The sequence below is a fragment of the Jaculus jaculus genome, chromosome 11, assembly GCF_020740685.1.
Source record: "Jaculus jaculus isolate mJacJac1 chromosome 11, mJacJac1.mat.Y.cur, whole genome shotgun sequence".
In the NCBI taxonomy this organism is placed as follows: Eukaryota; Metazoa; Chordata; class Mammalia; order Rodentia; family Dipodidae; genus Jaculus; species Jaculus jaculus.
This window is the reverse complement of record NC_059112.1, coordinates 13,298,743-13,318,851: the sequence shown is the minus strand read 5'-3', so window position 1 is coordinate 13,318,851 and position 20,109 is coordinate 13,298,743. Positions and strand designations below refer to the sequence as shown.

At 45.8% G+C, this 20,109-nt stretch overlaps 1 protein-coding gene across 2 annotated transcripts in view; it reads left to right on the top strand.

Moving 5' to 3' along the window:
* The first annotated feature begins 8,995 nt into the window (after positions 1 to 8,995).
* The window catches only part of Cep135 (centrosomal protein 135), a 69,522-nt gene continuing 58,408 nt past the window's right edge, over positions 8,996 to 20,109 (top strand). For both annotated transcript variants that reach the window (XM_004665342.2, XM_045130274.1), the window contains exons 1-5: positions 8,996 to 9,099; positions 13,546 to 13,703; positions 15,872 to 16,062; positions 16,626 to 16,793; positions 18,699 to 18,840. In XM_004665342.2, the coding sequence (XP_004665399.2) occupies positions 13,591 to 13,703; positions 15,872 to 16,062; positions 16,626 to 16,793; positions 18,699 to 18,840 (614 nt within the window). In that variant the 5' untranslated portion in view covers positions 8,996 to 9,099; positions 13,546 to 13,590. The remainder of the gene's footprint in view (positions 9,100 to 13,545; positions 13,704 to 15,871; positions 16,063 to 16,625; positions 16,794 to 18,698; positions 18,841 to 20,109) is intronic.

The window sequence follows — 20,109 nt, the reverse complement described above, 5'->3', positions numbered from 1 at the left end:
TCTTTGGTATCATTATTCTTGGGATTTTATATGATAGGTTCTCTGTAGAAGCAAATTCTTACAGAATTAGCATAAACAATTGTGACTCCATATGCCACAAGACAGACAAGAAGAAAGGAAATAAGACAGTAAAAGGCCATTTATGAGGCTGGAGAGATTATTCAGTGGTCATGCTGCTGGCTTCAAAGCCTGACTGCTCAGGTTCAGCTACCCAGTATAGCATGAAGCCAGATGCACAAAGTGGCCCATGTGTCTGGAGATCGTTTGCAGTAGCAAGAGGTCCTGGTGTACCCATTCTCTCTCTCCTTGGAAATAAATGAAGACATTTAATTTTTTAAAAGCCATTGAAAGTATCAAAGATATTAAATATGTGGGGCTAAGTGTAGCAGAAGATATGGTGAACAGTCTAAATGCTCATTGATAGTAGATGAAGTGTGTTCATTCAAGGGCAAACCAGTATAAAAGGGAAAATGAATGAGTTTCAGGTACATATAAACAATGTAAAGGTCAGAAGAATTGTCAGGTGAAAAAAGTAAGACTATATGGAGCGTGAGTCATTTCACATAAAACTTCAAAAACCCTGCAGAATTTAAGCAATATGTGAAAATTGAAAAGTGAGATGATCACAAAGTTCTGGAGTGATGGGCAGAGGGAAGTGGATCTGGTACTGATACAGAGTTTTAAAAACCCATGTGGTAGCTGGGCTTGTGATCAGCATGTGAGAAGCTGAGGCAGGAGGATTGCCACAAGTTCAACACTACCCAAAGCTCCATAGCAGGACCATCTCAAAAGATAAAAAACAGACAATAAGGTCAGGAGAGCTGGCTTAGCAGTTAAGGTGCTTGCCTGCAAAGCCAAAAGACCCATGTTCGATCTCTCCATATCCCACGTAAGCCAGATGTACAAGGTGATGCACAAGGTTGCACATGCCCACTAGGTGGCACAAGAGTTTGGAGTTTGAGAACAGTGGCTGAGGCCCTGGCACATCAACTCTCTTTCTTGCTAAAATTAAAAAAATAGCCGGGCGTGGTGGCGCACGCCTTTAATCCCAGCACTCGGGAGGCAGAGGTAGGAGGATCGCCGTGAGTTCGAGGCCACCCTGAGACTCCATAGTGAATTCCAGGTCAGCCTGGGCTAGAGTGAGACCTTACCTCGAAAAACCAAAAAAAAAAAATAAAAATAAAAAAATTAAATTAAATTAAATTAAAAAAATAAATGATAAGGGCTGGAGAGATGGCTTAGCGGTTAAGCACTTGCCTGTGAAGCCTAAGGACCCTGGTTCGAGGCTCGGTTCCCCAGGTCCCATGTTAGCCAGATGCACAAGGGAGTACATGCGTCTGGAGTTCGTTTGCAGAGGCTGGAAGCCCTGGTGCGCCCATTCTCTCTCTCTCCCTCTATCTGTCTTTCTCTCTGTGTCTGTCACTCTCAAATAAATAAATAAAAAATTAATAAAAAAATGATAAACTGCTTTTATTTAAACTGAGAACTAAGTACATAGATTTTATTGTGTCATGATACTTTGTAACATATATGTACATATACACATAACATTAGGACTTGTTTCAGCAGTTAACTTAAAATTTTTTTAATTTTATTTTTATGTATTTTTGTTTTTTGTTTTTTTGAGGTAATGTCTCACTCTAGCCCAGGCTGACCTGGAATTCGCTATGTAGTCTCAGGGTGGCCTTGAACTCACTGTGATCCTCCTACCCCTGCCTCCCAAATTCTGGGATATTTATTTGAGAGAGAGAGAGAATAGGTTAACCAGGGCCTCTAACCACTGCATACAAACTCCAGACACATGTGCCACCATGGGGAATCAAATCTGGTCCTTAGGCTTTGCAGGCAAGCGCCTTAGCCACTAAGCCATCTCTCCAGCCCTTAACCTAAAATTTTAAACTAAAATTTATTGATAGAAAGCTTGAAGGACCGGAGAAATGGCTCAGAGGTTGAAGATACTTGCTTGCAATGTCTGACTGCCTGGATTCGATTCCCCGGTATCCATGTAAAGCTAGATGTACAAAGTGGCGTGTGTCTATGTCTAGAGTTTGTTTGCAGCAACAAGAGGCCCTGGTGTGCTCATACTTCCCCCCCCCATAAATAATTTTTAAAAATTAAAAACCAGACATATATGAATAAAAATTTGGGGCTGGAGGAAATACAATGATTTGATCAAGATCAGTTAACAGAAGTGGTAATGACACCTAACTCTGCAGATGCTGGTCTTGTTTTTCTCCACTGAGCGCAAGAATAGATACATGATATCACATCCAAGGACCAGAGTTTGATAGCCCTGGTAATAGCCACTGAGTGACTTGAACTTAACCGAGGTGGATTTAAGGAAAAGGCAGAATGCACTTCTACCAGCTGAAGCTGTCTAGACCTTAAGGGTGTTATCTAAACCTCCAGGATTATTTGCTGCATGAGATAGGGAGAGAACAACATAGAACCTTCAAGCCGACTTCTGAAAATCATGAGAGGCTGTCTGCAGATGAAGACGTCCCAACGAAGTAAAGATGGCTAAGCCAGGAAAGCTAAAGAGCAGGATGCCAGAGAAGTAAGGTGATTTGCTCTCACCTTTGGGTCTTCGGCACCAGTGTTTCTTAGATTTTAATGGACTTGGGAAACAACTGGGCTCCTTGATGAAATGCAGATTGGAATCCAGTAGGTTTGGGGGTGACCTTAGACGGCAGTTCTAACAAGCTCCGGGCAGTTTCAGTGTGGCGAGGCTGTGCCTCACAGTTAGGGCTGAACGCACTCAGCTCTGAGCAAGTCAGGACTGCCTGCTGGTTGTCCCTTGGGAGACACCTGGTACTTACACGTGCAGTTTAAATGGGGATCTTGAGCTATTGTTGGTATACCATGATAAATAATGCTCGCTTATCTAAGTTCCCAAGTGAATATATTTCTCAGTGCATTTAGGGGTCCGTCCCTATTTTCACGAGGGGAGCAGACAGGAGTCAAAAAGCAGCAGGGTAGATGGGACTGGATAGATGCAATGTCTTTCTACAAGTTACATGTTTTCCTTAACTATAAGGAGGAAAGAGTAGTGAAGAACTTAAACTGAAGGACTGGGCTACAATCTGATTTACACCAGCTCCTATTTAATTCTCAACAGTTTTTCCTGATCAGCTTTTGTTGACGTCATCCTGCAATAGTCCGTCTCACACAGAGGCTCCCAAGACCGCATCACTGAAGCAGACCTAAAATGAACCCAACATGGCTCAGGGGAATTTGTGGAAGAGGGGCAGAAAGATTGTTAGAGCCATACGTTGGGACATCATGCACAGAGACCTTGCCTCTAACCCATAACTGATGGCTAACTCCTCAATGCATGACCCACCATCCCAAACGAAGAGGGTCCCTTCGGAGGGAGGTGGGCAGGGAGGAGGCTAATGATGGTACCAACATGGCTATTTATACACTGAATATGCACACAAGAAATAAAGAGAAATAAATAAGATAGGCTGTCTCTGATAGGCCTATTGTTTTCCTTGGTGCTGTAACTTGAAATGTTGGCTTGATCCCTTGTTTACTGGTTTCCTCTAATTTAAAGATCTATTTTTATTTATTATTTATTAGAGACAGAAAGAATGGGCACACCAGGGCCTCTAGCCAGTGCAAACGAACTCCAGATGCATGCGCCACCATGTGCATCTGGCTAATGTGGGTCCTGGGGAATTGAACCTGGGTCCTTTGGCTTTGAAGGCAAGTGCCTTAACCACTAAGCCATCCTTCCAGCTCCAATCCCAGAGATTTAACACCTCTGCAGTAGAAGATGTGTTACAGAGAAGCGGTTAGAGAAAGCTTTCTTCTCCGGGCTCAGAATGGAGTGATGCAAGGGGCTATGTTATCTAATAGAAAGACGTCAGGCTTGGATCTTGTCGGTGTGTCAAGCACCTGAGGAAACACCAGTGTGGTTCTTCCGCAGTCCCTCCTGGAGACTAACTAAGCCTCACTGTAGGCTGCCATGTATCTAACATGGTGAGGCCAGGTAGAGGGAGCTCATGAGCTTCCACACTAGAGTCACCTATAAGCCCCACCTAGGGCCCTGGGGTCCGGAAGCAATCTGAGAATCTGACTGGGCACTGTGTTGCAGTGAGGTGGATGGTGAACTGAGATGGGCCAGGAGAAAATGGGAGACGGCAGAAGTAAGATAAGTGGGCTGAGAGGAGAGAAAGAAAGGAAGAGACATAGAGGGAGAATATGACTATAAATATAGAAGCCGGTCCCAGACCTAGGAGTAGAGTTAAACCAAGCTCAAGGCACCAAGTATTTTATTTATTTATTTATTTGAAACACAGAGAAAGAGAAAACGGGCACACCTGGACCTCCAGCCACTGCAAATGAACTCAGACGCGTGTACCCCCTTGTGCATCTGGCTAACATGGGTCCTGGGGAATCGAACGTGGATCCTTGGGTTTCACAGGCAAGCACCTTAACCGCAGAGCCATCTCCCCAGCCCTCACCAAGTATTTCCCCCACCCCCATAATCAGAGCTTTCTGAGCAAGTTATACTTTAACCAGGGCAGAGAGCAACCTGGAAAGTTAGCGTTCGGGACTACAAGTGGACAGAGAGAGGATTCTGGATTCCCTTCTGTGTTCTGTGTGTTTTACCCTCCCAAAGAAGAAGTAAACTCTGGAACAAAGGAACCCAGGAGTGGTGACTCTGGGTGGCTTCTTCTGGCATCATGACCCTCCCCTTCCCCCACACATGTAGACATTCCTGAAGGTCGGAAGCCTGGGCATCGTGTAGCCCGTACCTCCTGATGGGAATATTCCTTTGTGGGGGGAGGACACACACTCTTGAGGATCAGGACACTAAGGAAACTTGGGAGACTCGTGAGGCCTTTTTACTCCTATACGCAGTGAATAAATGCCGGGGAAAGGAGATTGGGGTGTAGTTACCTGCCACCCACACAGAGCTGGGCTTTTTGTTGTTGTTATTTTGTTTTTTCAACATAGGGTCTCACTCTAGCTCAGGCTAACATGCATTCACTATGTAGTCTCAGGGTGGCCTCGAACTCATGGTGCTCCTCCTACCTCTGCCTCCCGAGTGCTGGGATTAAAAAGTGTGTGCCACCACGCCCAGCATGGAGTGGGCGTTTTAGTGAGGCAGCTGCCTGAGCCAGTTCACCTTTTTCCTGTAAATAACCTCAGTAAGCTCACTGGCTCACCATTGAGCCCTTGGATGCAATCATGTCTTTAGTCGGTTGGTGCCCTATCTTAGGGAAATAGAAATAGTACCCCCCCCCCCAACCAAGACCCATCAGTCTCTCAGGCATCTGTCACAGAGGTGAACAGTGACCATACACGTACCTCTGATTTTCAAGGTTTGAGTGTGTGGTATGAGGAAGAGGCACTTGACAAATGATATTTTCATACCTTGTCTTAAATTAATGAAATTGATTTTCTAACATATTTTATTATCAATTTGCAGAAGCTTGCTACATGATAAGCCTATGACATTAGTTATATATATGTGTTATATAGGTACATTAGTTATATAGTAGCTCTAGGATATTGTATTTTTTCTGGCATGTTATTTGTCTTTTGACATGGATTTTTTTTTTTTTTTTCAGGGAAGGATCTCACTCCTGGAATTTACTATGTAGCCCCAGGGTGGCCTTGAACTTAAGGTGATCCTCCTACCTCTGCCTCCCAAGCACTGGGATTAAAGGCATGCACCACCATGTCCGGTTTGACATGGAATTTTTAACTTGCAGGTTTGGTTTGTTCTGTGTTTAAAAACTTCAATGTTTGTTTTAACTAAATTAATTAATTTGTGTGTGGGAAGGCTATCATGTGTATGGGAAGGTTAGGTCAGAGATATTTTGAAATGTCTGTGTTCCATCCTCTTTGAGACAGGGTTTCTGGTCTCTGCGAATGAACATCGGACTAGTTGGTCAGTGAGCCTCCGATTCTCCTGGCTTTGCCTCCCGTTTCCACTGGTGCATTGGGGTCACAGATGTGTGTACCACTTGGCATCCAGCTTTATGTGGGTGATAGGGAATTGGACCCTCGTTAACAGCCCTTGTAAACACACAGCCTTAACCACTTTCTGTCATTGGGATGGAATACTTAAGCTAATCAAAGGAGGAAAGGTTTATTTCCACCCATCGCTTGATCGGCTGTTACTTTTGGGCCTGAGGTCAGACAAAACATCATGGTGACGTGTGTGTGGTACAGTACAGCTATTGACCTCGTGATATGCAAGAAGGAAAGAAAGACAGATCGGGATCAAGGTGAAGGAGTTAGCAAACAGGTCCCGGGGGGTTGACCAGAGACTGCAGACTTGCAGACAAACTCCAGCCACAGTGTGCCCAGAGATAACCAGATGCCCCACCCCTCTATCTTAGGCCCCAAGAAGCCACTTGAGGACTTCCCATCCTGGGAAACTAAAATAACTACAGACAACTTGCAGTTCAGACAAGATCCCATGTCCTCACTCCCTCTGCTGCCCCCCTCCCCCGTCCTCAATTTGCAGCTAGAATGTTCTTACCTCCAACCCCAAGACTAACAAATTCTCCTACCTCCTAACACACGCCACTCAGTGCTCACTTAAAATTTTTTTTTTTCATTTTTTTAGAGAGAGCAAGAGAGACAGAAAGAAAGAGAGAGAGGGAATTGGCCCACCAGAGTCTCGGCCACTGTCAATTGAACTCCAGAAGCTTGTACCACCTAGTGGACATGTGCAACCTTGTGCTTGCCTCACCTTTGTGTGTCTGGCTTATGTGGGACCTGGAGAATAGAACATGGGTCCTATGGCTTCACAGGCAAGCACCTTAACCGCTAAGCTCTCTCTCCAGACCACACAATGTGCACTCTTCTTTCCAAGGTCATAGTGCCGTTGGAATCTGAGGCATCAACCTCTCAGGCCCCATGCGCTAAATAAAACCTGCCGTTTGCCACTGAAATTCCTATCAGTTTCTTCCTTCCAAACCCCCCTCCTAATGTTTTCTTTAGACAAGGCTTCCATATTTCCTTCAAGGGCATGCACCCAATGACCTACATTCCTTGCATTAAACTTTCTTTCTTTTTAAAAACATTTTAATCTCTTTATTTGCAAGGGGAGAGAGTGAGTATGGGCACCTTAGGTCCTCTTGGCATTGCAAATAAACTCCACATGCATATGCTACTTTGTGCATCTGGCTTTACACGGGTACTGCAGAATTGAAGCCCCAGGCTGGCAGGCTTTGAAAACAAGTGATTTTAACCACTGAGCCATCTCCCTAGCCCCCAAGCTCTAATTCTTTTCTTTTAAAATTATTTAGTTATTTATTTGAGATAGTATGGGTGTGCCAGGGCCTCTTGCCTCTGCAAACGAACTGCAGAGACATGCCCCACTTTGTGCATCCGTCTGGCAGGCTTTGCAACAAAGCTTCCTTAACTGCTGAGCCACACCCCCAGCTCTGTTTCTGGGTGGTTCTACCACCTTCCAATAATGCCAACCTGAAGACCAAGCTTTTAAACACATGGCCTTCGGGAGACATTCCAGGTTCATATGAGAGCACTAATTGTCAGTAAAAGTTACTTTTCACCTCTCCGTCTTTCTTTCCCCCCACATTCAGAATCGCCCCAGTCAAGAACTAAGCCTCATGAGGGTCGTTTGGCATCAGCTGTCTCATGGTGACATGAGAATCCTCTGATGCCCAGGCAGTAAGCTCTCTTTCCATTGCAAGGCTGTTTCTGTTTCTTCCCATTTGTGACAAAGGAAAACCAATGAGTCATCTTGACTAGATGGGTGTCGAACCACCACTTTGCTGATATTTATTTATGGTTACCTCTTTTTATTTAAAAAAGATTGTTTTTCCGGGCATGGTGGCCTTTAATCCTAGCACTTGGGATGCTAAGGTAGGAGGATGGCTCTGAGTTCGAGGTTTGCCTGAGACTACATAGTGAATTCCAGGTCAGCCTGGACTAGAGCAAGACCCTACCTTTTCACTTTCTACAAAAAATAAAAGTGTGCTTAACTATACATATACAAGGCATTATATAAAAATCGTCACAGAACTCAATTCACAGCCACCTCGAAATGTCATAAAAACAGATGAGGTACACAATGGAAACGATAAAGCAATATATGGATGTGTACAAAGTGATCGACAACCCTGGGTTCAGTTACATGATATACCATGGGAAGCTATTTTCAGAATATAGACTACTGAAGGAGAGGCATATGCAGCGGAAGGAAAAATCAACTCCTAACCATCTAGATTAGTTTTCAGAGGAGAAAGGGCCTTCTAGGATTTGACCTTGGGCTTTCCATCTGTGAGCAGGCTGTCTGCAAGCAATTTATAACATTTACTTTGGTGGTGAATCTAGAGGACCATAGTGGCAGAGGGTTTTGATGGCGGATTTTTTTTTCCCCCTGTGGGTCACTATACCCATAAGCAATTGTGTGAGAGGTAGCTGGGGAAAATTGCAAAGACACAGTGACAGGTATGGCGGGGAGTAGGTGGTAAGTGGCTGTGGGGGTTTGACTCAGGGGCCCCCCATAAACTAGTGTGTCCTGAATGCTGGTAACAGTTGGGGAAGTGGAGCCTCCCAGAGGCAGTGCATTGTTGGGGAGGGGCTTATGGGTGTTATAGCCAGTGTTTGGCACACTCTCCTGCTGCTGCTGTCCACCTGATGTTGGCCAGGAGGTGATACCCACCCTCTGCTCGTGCCATTGTTTCCCCCTGCCATCGCGGAGCTTCCCCTCTTGTGTGTAACCCTTTCCTCCCACAGGCTGCCCTTGGTCGGGTGTCTTCTGCCTGCACCTGTTCACCGTGCACCTGAAAGCTAGCTAACCTAGGCCGCTGAAGGTGCACGCTCGCGGTGGGCGGAGCGCCGACCGCCAGGGGGCGCCGTGAGCCCAGGCCGCCGGCCGGAACGTTGTGTTTCCGGGCACGGGGAGACCCGGCGCCGCCATCACCCGGGGACCGCGCGGGCTGCTGCACCGGTCCGCCGGCCCCGTTACCCGGGCAACCGCGGCGCTTCCTCCGTGGCTCCCCATCATCCTTCCGCGCCATTTTCAAAAAGCTGCCGGGGCGGAAGGGGCCCCGGGGAGGGAGGCGATGCGGCCGCCGGCGGAGGGAGTCGCGGCCCGAGCTGCGGGTGAGGCGAGGCGGCAGGGACGGAGGGAGGCGGGCGGCGCCAGGGCCTCGTCTTCCGGGCGCGGCCGGCCGGGAGGAAGTGGGGCCTGCGGGGTGGGGGGGGACCGGCCGGCGGGGGAGGACTGGTCACCGCTCCCGGTGTCCATGGACGGATGGCTTTCCGATGACAGTCCCGGCCCCGTGAGAACAACGCCCCAAAGCATGCCCGCTCCGGTCTTAGGGACCCCCGACGACAGCCCCCCCCCCCTTTAACCGGTTTTGTTTTATTTATTTTGTTAATTTGAGAGAGAGAGAGAGAGAGAGAGAGAATGGGCGCGCCAGGGCCTCCAGCCACTGCAAACGAACTCTAGACGCTTGTGCCCCCTTGTGCATCTGGCTAACGTGGGTCCTGGGGAATCGAACCTGGTCCTTTGGCTTTGCAGGCACACGCCCTAACCACCAGGCCATCCCTCCATCTTCAGACGCCCACTCGAGAACATCTCCCCTCCCGGGTGAAGCCGACAGCTGGTTGCTAAGAGCTGAACCGAGGGAAGGGCGCCCCAACCCTGTCTCGTGTCGTTTTCGCAAAGGCTTGTCCGCCTAGCCATCTGTTTCCTCCTGGGATACGGAGGAAGGCATCCCATGGGTCAGGGAAACCTCGTATTATATGTAGTTTTTTTTCTCTTTTCTAGCAGGACTTTCAAGCTGTCCTGGCCCTGCCCATTGTTTGTTGATTTGTATTTATTCCTCTTTTCTTTTCTCCCCTTCTTCTCCTCCCCTCCTTTTTTTTTTTTTTTTTTCTCCACCCTAAAACAGCTTGAATAGGAATCATTTTGGGGTAGCCAGAGTGTTCAGTTGTAGGGGGGAAATGGTGTGCTTGCCTTGCTAGTCTAGATTTGTTAGGGAGTCTTTCTTACTGGTGTTTTAAACCTGTCCCTGTCCAGTCCCTCTTAGGGGAGGAACTAAAAGGTCAAGAGGAAGCCTCTTACAGAAGAAATGAGTAAGGGCTAAGAGAAAGATTCGTAGAAAGGAGTAATTTAGAGGTGGTTTGGTAAGGATCGAAACCTGAGGGCTGGCCTGGACTTAGGAAACCTAAGATTGCTGCTGTGGTCTGGGGACCATTATTCTCTCAGGGCAACCTTTCTTCATGCATAAATAGAGACGATGTCATTGGGCCTTTATCCACCAGAGGGTGGTTGTGAGTATGTTCACATGCACATATGTTTTACCAGCTGTGGAAAACAATTTATTTTTTATTTTTATTTTTTGGTTTTTCGAGGTAGGGTGTCACTCTGGCCTAGGCTGACCTGGAATTCACTATGTAGTCTCAGGGTGGCCTCGAACTCATGGTGATCCTCCTATGTCTGCCTCCCAAGTGCTGGGATTAAAGGCGTGGGCCACCACACCTGACTCTGAAAAACAATTTTTAAAAAAATATTTTGTTTATTTTTATTTATTTATTTGAGAGCAACAGACAGAAAGAGAAAGAGGCAGAGAGAGAGAGAGAATGGGCGTGCCAGGGCCTCCAGCCACTACAAACGAACTCCAGACGTGTGCGCCCCCTTGTGCATCTGGCTAACGTGGGTTCTGGTGAAGTGAGCCTTGAACCGGGCTCCTTAGGCTTCACAGGCAAGCACTTAACCGCTAAGCCATCTCTCCAGCCCTGAAAAACAATTTTTATTTGGTTTAGAAACATGAGTGCTGTGACCACATTTAGTTAGCAAAGGATAGGAAAGAGTAAAGTTTCTAAAGCAATGAATTTTGCATCACTGTTTTAAGGTAGATGGTTAAAAAATACTAATAAACTTTTAGAAAGACAAGTACGGGAGCCATGGGCATAACTCAGGGGTCAGACGCTTGCCTGGTGTGCCCGAGGCTCTGGGCTCACTCCCCAGAACTGCAAACAGACAGAACAGAGAAGTCTAAAAACGTGCACAGACGTACTCATGTGTACGTTACGTTTAAAAAGTTGAAGTAAAGCAGGAAGTGATGATACATGCCTGTCACCCTAGTATTGGGAAGGGCAGGGACAGGAAGATGACCACATGTTCAAGGCCAGCCTGGTCTACATAGTGAATTCCAGGCTATCAGGGCTGCATAGAGAGACTCAGTCTCAAAACAAAAGAAGTGAAATTTACATGGTGAAATACACAAAACTTTTTCTTCTTCTTCTTCTTATTAGTTTTGTGCTCAGTGAATACAGTCAAGTTGGTACCATTGCTAGCCTCCTCCCTGTCCTCCGCCTCCCCCAGCCCCTCCTTGTTAGGATATATGGTCATGAAATGCACAAATCTTAAGTGTATATTTATTTGTGTGCATTAGGACCACCTTGGGTGTCTTCCTTTCACCTTCTCTGTGGTGGTTTGATTCGGGTGTCCCCCATAAACCTAGGTGTTCTGCTAGGTCCTCAGTTGGTGACAGTTTGGGAATTGGATCCTCCTGGAGGCTGTGTATTATTGATTGGCTTATGGGTGTTATAGCCAGCTTCCTCTTGCCAGTATTTGACACACACTCCTGTTGCTATTGTCCACCTGATGTTGGCCGGGGGTGATGTCCACCCTCTGCTGATGCCATCATTTTCCCCTGCCATCGCGGAGCTTCCCCTCCAGTCTGTAAGCCCAAATACCCCCCGCCCTTTTTACTTTACCATAACATAAGCTCCTCTTGAGTGTTTTGTTTTGCCAGCAATACGAACCTAACTGCATGCAACAACCTTCTACATTTTTTTAAGATAAGGTCTTTCAGGCTAGGCTAGGCTGCCTGGTCAGCGAGATCCAAGGAACTACCTGCCTGCACTTCCCCAGTGCTGACATTACAAGCATGTGCCACTGCTCCTGGCCTGTCCTACTTGGGTTTTAGGGATTGAGCAGAGCTCCTTTTGTTTATGAGTTGAGCACTTCACTGGGCTTCCTCCCAGCCCTTAAGTGTGTGTTTGAAGCTTACCATAAATGCCCACCCCATTGACCTACTTCAGTTAATATACTCCTCACCCTAGAAAGCTCCCCTCACTCCTCTTGCTGCCTCTCCTCTCTCTTTCCTTCCTCTTCCTCCCGTCCTTCCTGCCTCAAGTATCCCAGGCTGGACCTGAACTCACTGTGGAACTGAGGATGGCCTTGAACTTCTACTTCTGCCTCTACCTCCTGAGTGCTGAAATTACAATTATGGGCCACCAGTTTATGTGGTGCTGGGGGTTCAGCCAGGGCTTCATGTGTGCTAGGCAAGCACGCTACCCACTGAGCTCCTTCCCAGCCTTCCTTACAGAGTTCTGGACGCCTCCAGTCAACCTCGGCCTCCCTGGGCGACTGTTGTGGCAGTTTCTGACTCCATAGTATAAAGTCACTGATCTGCAACTTTAGGCACTCATAAGCACATAGGACGCACGTCTGGCTCCTTTTGCCCACGCGTCTGTGCTTCCTCCTGCAGTTAGGTGCGCTTTCTTCCCTGCTCTGGGACGGTCTGTCCCTTTGCTGCTGAGGAGTGTTAGGTTGCTCTGTTTGGGGCTGTTATGAGTGAATGAAGCTACTACAGACAATGCTGTGGTCTTTTTCTGGATGTTTGTCTCATTATCTCCTTTGAATATACCTCCCACTAGATTACAGGGCTGTAGGCTAGGCGTCTAACTACGGGAAACTGCCAGGCTTCCTCCAAGGTGATTTTACCCTGCCCTCAGGGACGTGTGAGGATCCCTTCTGCTGCAAACCTTTGCTGACATTAAGCACTTGTGGTAGTTTGAATAGATGGTCCCCAATCTATTCCGTGTTTTCTTAGTTTGTAGCTTGAATCTGCAGCCATCTGGCTGGAGGAGGCGTCACTGGGCGGATCTTAGGGTCCAGCCCTAAGGTGTGGGGGTGGATTTGAAATTCCAGTCTAAAGAGATGCCAAGTGCCTGAGCTCCTTGTGGAGTTCCTGAAGTGTCTTTTGGGCTGTGCTTCTCTCTCTGCTTGGACCTGTGAGAGCGGGCCAGCCTCTTCTGCCATAATGGCGCGTCCTCCATCACCGTGCCTGCACTGGACGCTCATCTCAGCAACCTGGAGCTGTCTGCCACGGCACTGTGGGGCCTTTCATCTTCACCATTCTCGTTTGAGCAGAAAATTTTTTAGGTTTTTTTTAACGCTTATTTTTTGTATTTAGTACTTTTTAAAAGTATTTCCTGTGTAGGATGGAGACATAGCTCAGAGGTAGAACACTTGCTTAGCATGGGTAAGATCAGCTCTCTAGACTGGATCCTAGTGCTGTAAGAAGATGAGACTTTCCTCAGAATGCTGTCTACCAACATCTTTGTTTTCCTCTAGAATCGTTTAGAAACTTGTGAGTCTATAAAGAAATGCACATGTTAGTATAGCACCAGATTTAAACAATGTAAATATTACAGAATGCTGGAGAGAAGCAAAAAATTGTTTATTAAAAGTGCCTTTTCTTTTTATTTTGAAACAAGAATAACAGCTGTAATAATGATTTGTTTTCTTAGGCCTTTAATCTTTGGAAGTGAATACATCTGGTTTTGGAAGACAACATGACGACAGCTGCTGAAAGAAAGTACATTAATATTAGGAAAAGATTAGATCAGTTGGGCTACCGGCAGACTCTCTCAGTGGAGTGCTTACCTTTGGTAGAGAAACTTTTCAGGTAAGGATAAAAATGTAACTCCCCGGCTGGGCATGATGGCGCACGCCTTTAATCCCAGCACTCGGGAGGCAAAGATAGGAGGATCGCATGAGTTTGAGGCCACCCTGCGACTACATGGTGAATTCCTGGGCTAGAGTGAAACCCTACCTCAAAAAACCAAAGCCAAAAAAAAAAAAAAGTAACTCCTGGCAGGAAAGATGGCTTAGCAGTTAAGGGGCTTGCCTGCAAAGCCTAAGTACCCATGTTCTACTCTCCAGATCCCAGTAAGCCAGAAGCATGAAGGTGAGGAAAGTGCAAGGTTGCACACGCCCACTAGGTGGCACAAGAATCTGGAGTTTGATTGCAGTGGCTGAGGCCCCAGTGCACCAATTCTTTCTCTCTGTCTTACTCTCTCATAAAAAAAATGTAGTTCTCAGAATACTATCCTTCATCCAGTTACCTAGTTTATGACTGACTTTTTCGTTCTTTAGTAAAGAAGCAGCGCTTTGAAAGGTCCCTCGACCACTGACGCTTGTCTGTTCTTCCTTCCATCCTAATCTCTGCCCTCAGCTCGGGGCTTTTACACAGCAGAACGACAGGGCCGCCACACCTTTGTACTGCGCCCAGTCAACATGATGAGGGGCAAGCTCTGACAAAATTCAGATGCTTTTCCTTTTCTCTGTTTTGTTGTTACTTGTTTTTTGTTGTTTGTGCTTTTGCTTTTTTTCAGGGCTGAAGATTGAGCCCATGCTCTTGAGTATGGTAGGCAAGTGCTCCACCACTGACTCACGTCCCCCAGCCCAGCTTTCCCGTGTCCACTACCAGAGTGGTCTTGAATTAGTACTGTTTAATAAGGTTCTCTAATCCACTGTTAGCTGTTATTCTTGCATGTTACATAACTGAAAGGCTCTTTGTGATTCCTCTCCCTGCTTTCCGTAGGAGCTGCATTGGGGTGGTTGGAGACTGGAAGGGGAGTGTTCAGAGCTGGAGTGACGCTGATGGATAGGGTGTATTTCACGTCCTTCGCGAGCTCCGGCCCTCCCACCAGCTGCCCTGCCCTTCCCGCAGCTTCATCGCCCACGTGCTGAATCCCTTGGAGCCAACTAGGTTCATGTGCCCCCTCCCTTCTCTGTCTGCACGGCGGCCGTGTGCCTGTAGAGGCTTTCGCTGCTCTGTCCCTTGCCCAAGTATGTCCTGTAGGACTCTTGTCCGCTGTCACCCATAACCGTAGCTATGCGTCACTACAGCCACCTCATTTCTGTTTCCTTTACGCGCAGACTTCACGAGAGCAGACTGCATTGTCACTGCTGCTGCAGTACGTTGCTCACTTAGACACCAAAGTGTCTGGTGATTTTTTCATATAGTGCTGTCGCTTTTAAAAATAATTTTATTTTTATTTATTAGACACGTGGGGGGCGGGGAGAGTGAGAACGGGCATACCAGGGCCTCTGGCCACAGATGCCTGCGCCACCTTGTGCATCTGGCTTGTGTAGGTTCTAGGGATTTGAACCTGAGTCCTTAGGCCTTGCAGGCAACCACCTTAACCGCTAAGCCATCTCTCCAGCCTAACAGTATGGCTTTTTGACAGATTGTGTAATTGAAGTACTACAGTTGTAAGGACTTCCTCCAAACCAGGTATTCAGTGAGCCAGTGTCCTACTGATTTGTGTTCTTATAGGTAATAGACAGACTTGTGTCCCTGGTGCTTAGTATGGAACAATCAATAAATATTTGTTCAATGAAGAGATAAGTGTCACAGATTCCATAGATTTGGAGAATGAGCAAGAGGGGAGATTTGAAGATGATTCGATGCATATATTTCTTAATTTATAACTAGTCTTGTTTTGAGAAATTATTGAAGACTTCTTTTATTTTATTGGTTTTGCCAGGTAGGGTTTCACTCTAGCCCAGGCTGACCTGGAATTCTCTATGTAGTCTCAGGGTGGCCTTGACCTCACAATGATCTTCTACCTCTGCCTCCCAAGTGCTGGGATTAAAGGTGTGTGCCACCACACCTGGCTATTGAGGACTTCTTGATACCTTGAAAGATCATTAGTGTTCATTACTTTTGCAAATTTGATGTTGTTTAATATTAAGACATATTTTTAGCCTTCTCACAAAGATATTTTAAATCACTAAAATTTTAATAGAATGTTTCCTGTATTCGCATTTTCTGTTCTTTAATTTTAGTGACTTGGTTCATACGACAGAAAGCCTTCGGCAATTAAAATTATCCTCTGTGAAAGCTGAAAAAGAAAGTGCCAATTTTGATTTTGTTTTGGAACCCTATAAACTTGAAAATGCAAGATTGATTAAGGAGAATAATGAGTTATATCTGGAGTTAATGAAGCTGAGAGAATGCTCAGAACAACGCATTAGAGGTAAGTAAAAGTTGCGAAAATTTGAAATGCAAGATCTTTTGCTTTATATGTAGAAAAAGCTAACGTTGATTAGAAAAATATGATAGCTCTACTGATAGCTCTGTAAGTACACTAATGTGTGTTGCAGAATTTCTAAGAGTGAAAATAAATGTGTATTCCATAGTTATGTTAGTTAATCAGAGCCATCTCTCCAACCCCGTTTTTTAATTATGTAGTTCCTAATTGCATAGCTTTTACCTTTTAAAAGTATACTTCAGACTGGACAGGTGGCTTAGTGGTTAAGGCACTTGCCTGTAAAGCCAAAGGACCAAGGTTTGATTTCCCAGGACCCATGTAAGCCAAATGTGCAAGATGGTGCATGCATCTGCAGTTCGTTTGCAGTGGCTGGAGGCCCTGGCACACCCATTCTGTCTCTCTCTCTGACCCCCCTCCCAAATAAATAAATATTTTTTTAAAGTGTACTTCATGGTAGGTGTGATATTTGCAGTGATCAGTAAATGAACAAGTACCTACGTATCTTTAAAATTAGAAAAAAGTCCTCTTTTCATCTTTTTGATTATAAGAGTTGAAAACTACATTGAAGAAGTGTGTACATGAAACATCTGATCTGAAGTTTCTCAATAACCAGTATGTTCATAAGCTCAGACTTCTGGAGAAAGAGAGCAAGGCTAAGAATGAAAAAATTCAACAACTTCAAGAAAAGAATTTGCATGCTGTAGTACAAACTCCTGGTAAGTTCTCCTTCTCAAAACAAAATTTGTCAAATAGTAATGAGACAAAAGCATGGTCTATTTTTATCATTCCTGAGGATATGACAGCTTCCAAAACAGTACTAATCTTGGGTGCACACTGAAAAAGAGAAATTAGACTGAGACACGATCAATCTATCCATTTAAAAACTTACTCCTGGCCTGAAGAGATGGCTTAGAGGTTAAAGCACTTGCCTGTAAAGCCTAAGGACCCAGGTTTGATTCCCCAGGATCCACATACTCTAGATGCCCAAGGTGCCTGCATCTGGACTTTGTTTGCAGTAGCTAGAGGTCCTGGCACACCAATTCTCTCTCTCTCTGTCTGTCCTCCTCCCCTCCATCTCTCTCTCAAATAAAAAAAATATTAAAAGCATTTAAAAAGAATTATTCCTGCTACTTGTAAAGATAATTAAGAAAATATTTCCTACTAACTCAGGTTGTAGCATAACTTTATATTGTAGGTGACCTTCCCTTATATTCTAGTGTTGTTTTTTGTATGTGTATGTGTGTAGTGTGAGTGCGTGGATGTATGGGTGCACGTGTGAGGGGGTGTGTGTGGAGGTGTGCATGTGTGTGGAGATCAGAGGTCCATGTCAAGTGTCTTCCTCAATCACTTTGCACCTGATTTTGTGACAGGGTCACTCACTGAGCCCAGAGCTCATCAAGTTGGCTAGACTGGCTCATGAGCTGGCCCTCGGGATATTCCTGTCTCCACCTCCCCAGCAATAGGATTACAGGCATGTGCCACTACACCTGGCATTTTATGTGGGTGTTGGGTGTCTGAACTTAGGTCCTCTTGCTTGCAGGCAGGCACTCCTGAGCCATCTCCCCAACTCTGTATTACAGTTTTGCCATGTACAATTTCAGTTATTTGCTCTTTTGACATTACATAGTACGGATGTGTATTTTAGTTTCACTGCCTTATGGTCCTCATTTGACTATGATGTGTGTGTGTATGTGTGTCCATGCATGCCCACTGTTGACACATGTGCACATGGCTGCTCATACATGTGGGTGGAGACCAGAGATTGATATCAGCTGATCTCTTCAGTTGCCTTCCATCTTTTTTGTTTGTTGGTTTTTCGAGGTAGGGTCTCGCTCTAGCCCAGGCTGACCTGGAATTCACTATGTGGTCTCAGGTGGCTTTTACTTCACGGCAGTCCTCCTACTTCTGCCTGTCAAGTGCTGGCACTAAAGGCATGTACCACCATCTAATTTTTTTTTCAGCTAGTGAGTCCAAAGGATCCACCTGTCTCTGCTTCCCCAGCCTAAGAATTAAACACATGTGTTACCACATCCAGCATTTTAAGGGGGTGCTAGGGATCCAAAACTCAAGGTCCTCACACATGGGTAGCAAGCATTTTATCCACTAAGCCATCTTTCCAGCCCCGGGAGTTTTTAAATCTCATAATAGTGACCACCAAAAGGCACTCAGCTTTTAATCTTGGCAGAACTTGATCTGGCAAAGAAATAGTCTAAATCTGGTGCACATGCCAAGCAGGCAGGCATCTAGGATTTGCTTTCTAGCCTTTCTTGTTGAGCTTCACTACATTGTTTAGTCACAGATCAGGATGGGTACGGATGTTTCCCATATGTAGATTGATCTGGAGACACACTATTAAAAAAAAAAGGCTAGCATGGAATACTTTCTAAAATTTTTGTTTCTTTGCACATATATGTCTGTGTGTCTTGCCAAACAAATGTCCATGCAGCATTACATGGTGGCTGGGATTCGAGCCCAGGCGGTCGGGCTTTGCGAGGCGGCACCTTTAGTCACTGAGCCATCTGCCCCTATCCACAGAAAAGTTGAGCAGGAGTAGTAAATGCTTAGGAAAATGTTTGATTTGGTTTCTACTTAGTTTTTAAGATACCCAATTGTTTTTTTAGGTGGCAAGAAAAGAAATATTGCTTTTAGGCGCCAGCGTATGCAAATTGATGAACCAGTCCCTCCGTCTGAAGTCAGTTCTTACCCAGTCCCACAGCCGGATGACCCATACATTGCAGACCTCCTGCAGGTGGCTGATAACAGGTGCGTGAAGTCACCTTTTGCTGGGACTGGGAGTGGAGCTCAGGGGTAGTTTGTGCTCAGCATGGAGAAGGCCCAGGTTCCATGCTCTGTACCAAAATACTACTAATCATGGTTGGTTTCTCTGAGCCCTGGAGTCACTGTGAGGCGCTTGGTAGGAAGGCTTTCTTTTTGTTAATTGTTATGTCCTCATAGTCAGTGCAGAACTTTGCACCATAAATACTTTCTGATCAGTGCATTTTTACTTAGTTTAAAACTTTGATCTTAAGTAAGTCATGGGTCTGAGGTTCTGTTCATACTTAAATTATTAAGAATCTATTTCAGTAAAGTTACTTAGAATTCAGTTTCATGTCTAAGTAAGTTATTTTTTTACTAGAATTCTTACTACTTGAGATTTATATCAAGTGCCAGCTGGACATGAATAGATTTATAACTGGATTTGAAATTCTTATAGCATGAGTTCTCTAGCTCTATATTTATATTTTTTAAATTGGAATCAGATATAAATTCCACTTAATTAAAAATTCATTAAGCCTCCTGGGCAGGGCTCTGTGCGGGTGTGAAGATGAGTAGGAGGCTGCGCCTTTGAGGAGCTTGCGGTGCGGCTGTGGTAAGAAGTGTGCAGACACCAGGAAGAAAAGTGCAAGGGCTTGCCAAGCGAGCGTGAGGACCCGCACCCACGCAAAAGCCAGGCACGGTGGCGAGGGCCTGCTGCCGGTGCTGGGCAGTGGAGACAGGCACAGCTGTGGGCTCACTGGCCCGCTAGACCAGCCTAGTAGGTGAGTTCCCAGTTCACTGAGAGCCCTGGCCTCAACAAGTAAAGGTGGAGAGTGATTGAGTAAAGTGCTTGATGCCAACCTCTGATTTCCACACACGTGCTGCACATCTGTGCACCCATGTGAACCACACACAAGAACATGCGTATAGATTTGTACACACACACACACTACAAAAGGAAACAGTTATAAGAAGTTTAAGAGTCAGTGAGTGGTCGTGACCACAGCGATGTTGGAGAAGCATTCAGAACTGGTGGAAGCAGTCCAGAGAGCCGCCTTGTAGGGCGCGCAGGCAGCACAGGAGCTACTACCACCTTCGGGAAGATGACGCTGATGGACAGACTGACGGGCGCCCCTCCACTCACCCATCCTCTCCTGATATTCAGCACCTATATTAAGTGGCTACCCGACCTATCTGTGTTTGCTCTCCTATAAAAGTTAAAATCCAAGACTTCAATCAGTGCATTAGTGTTGTTTAAACAGCTCTTTGTACTGT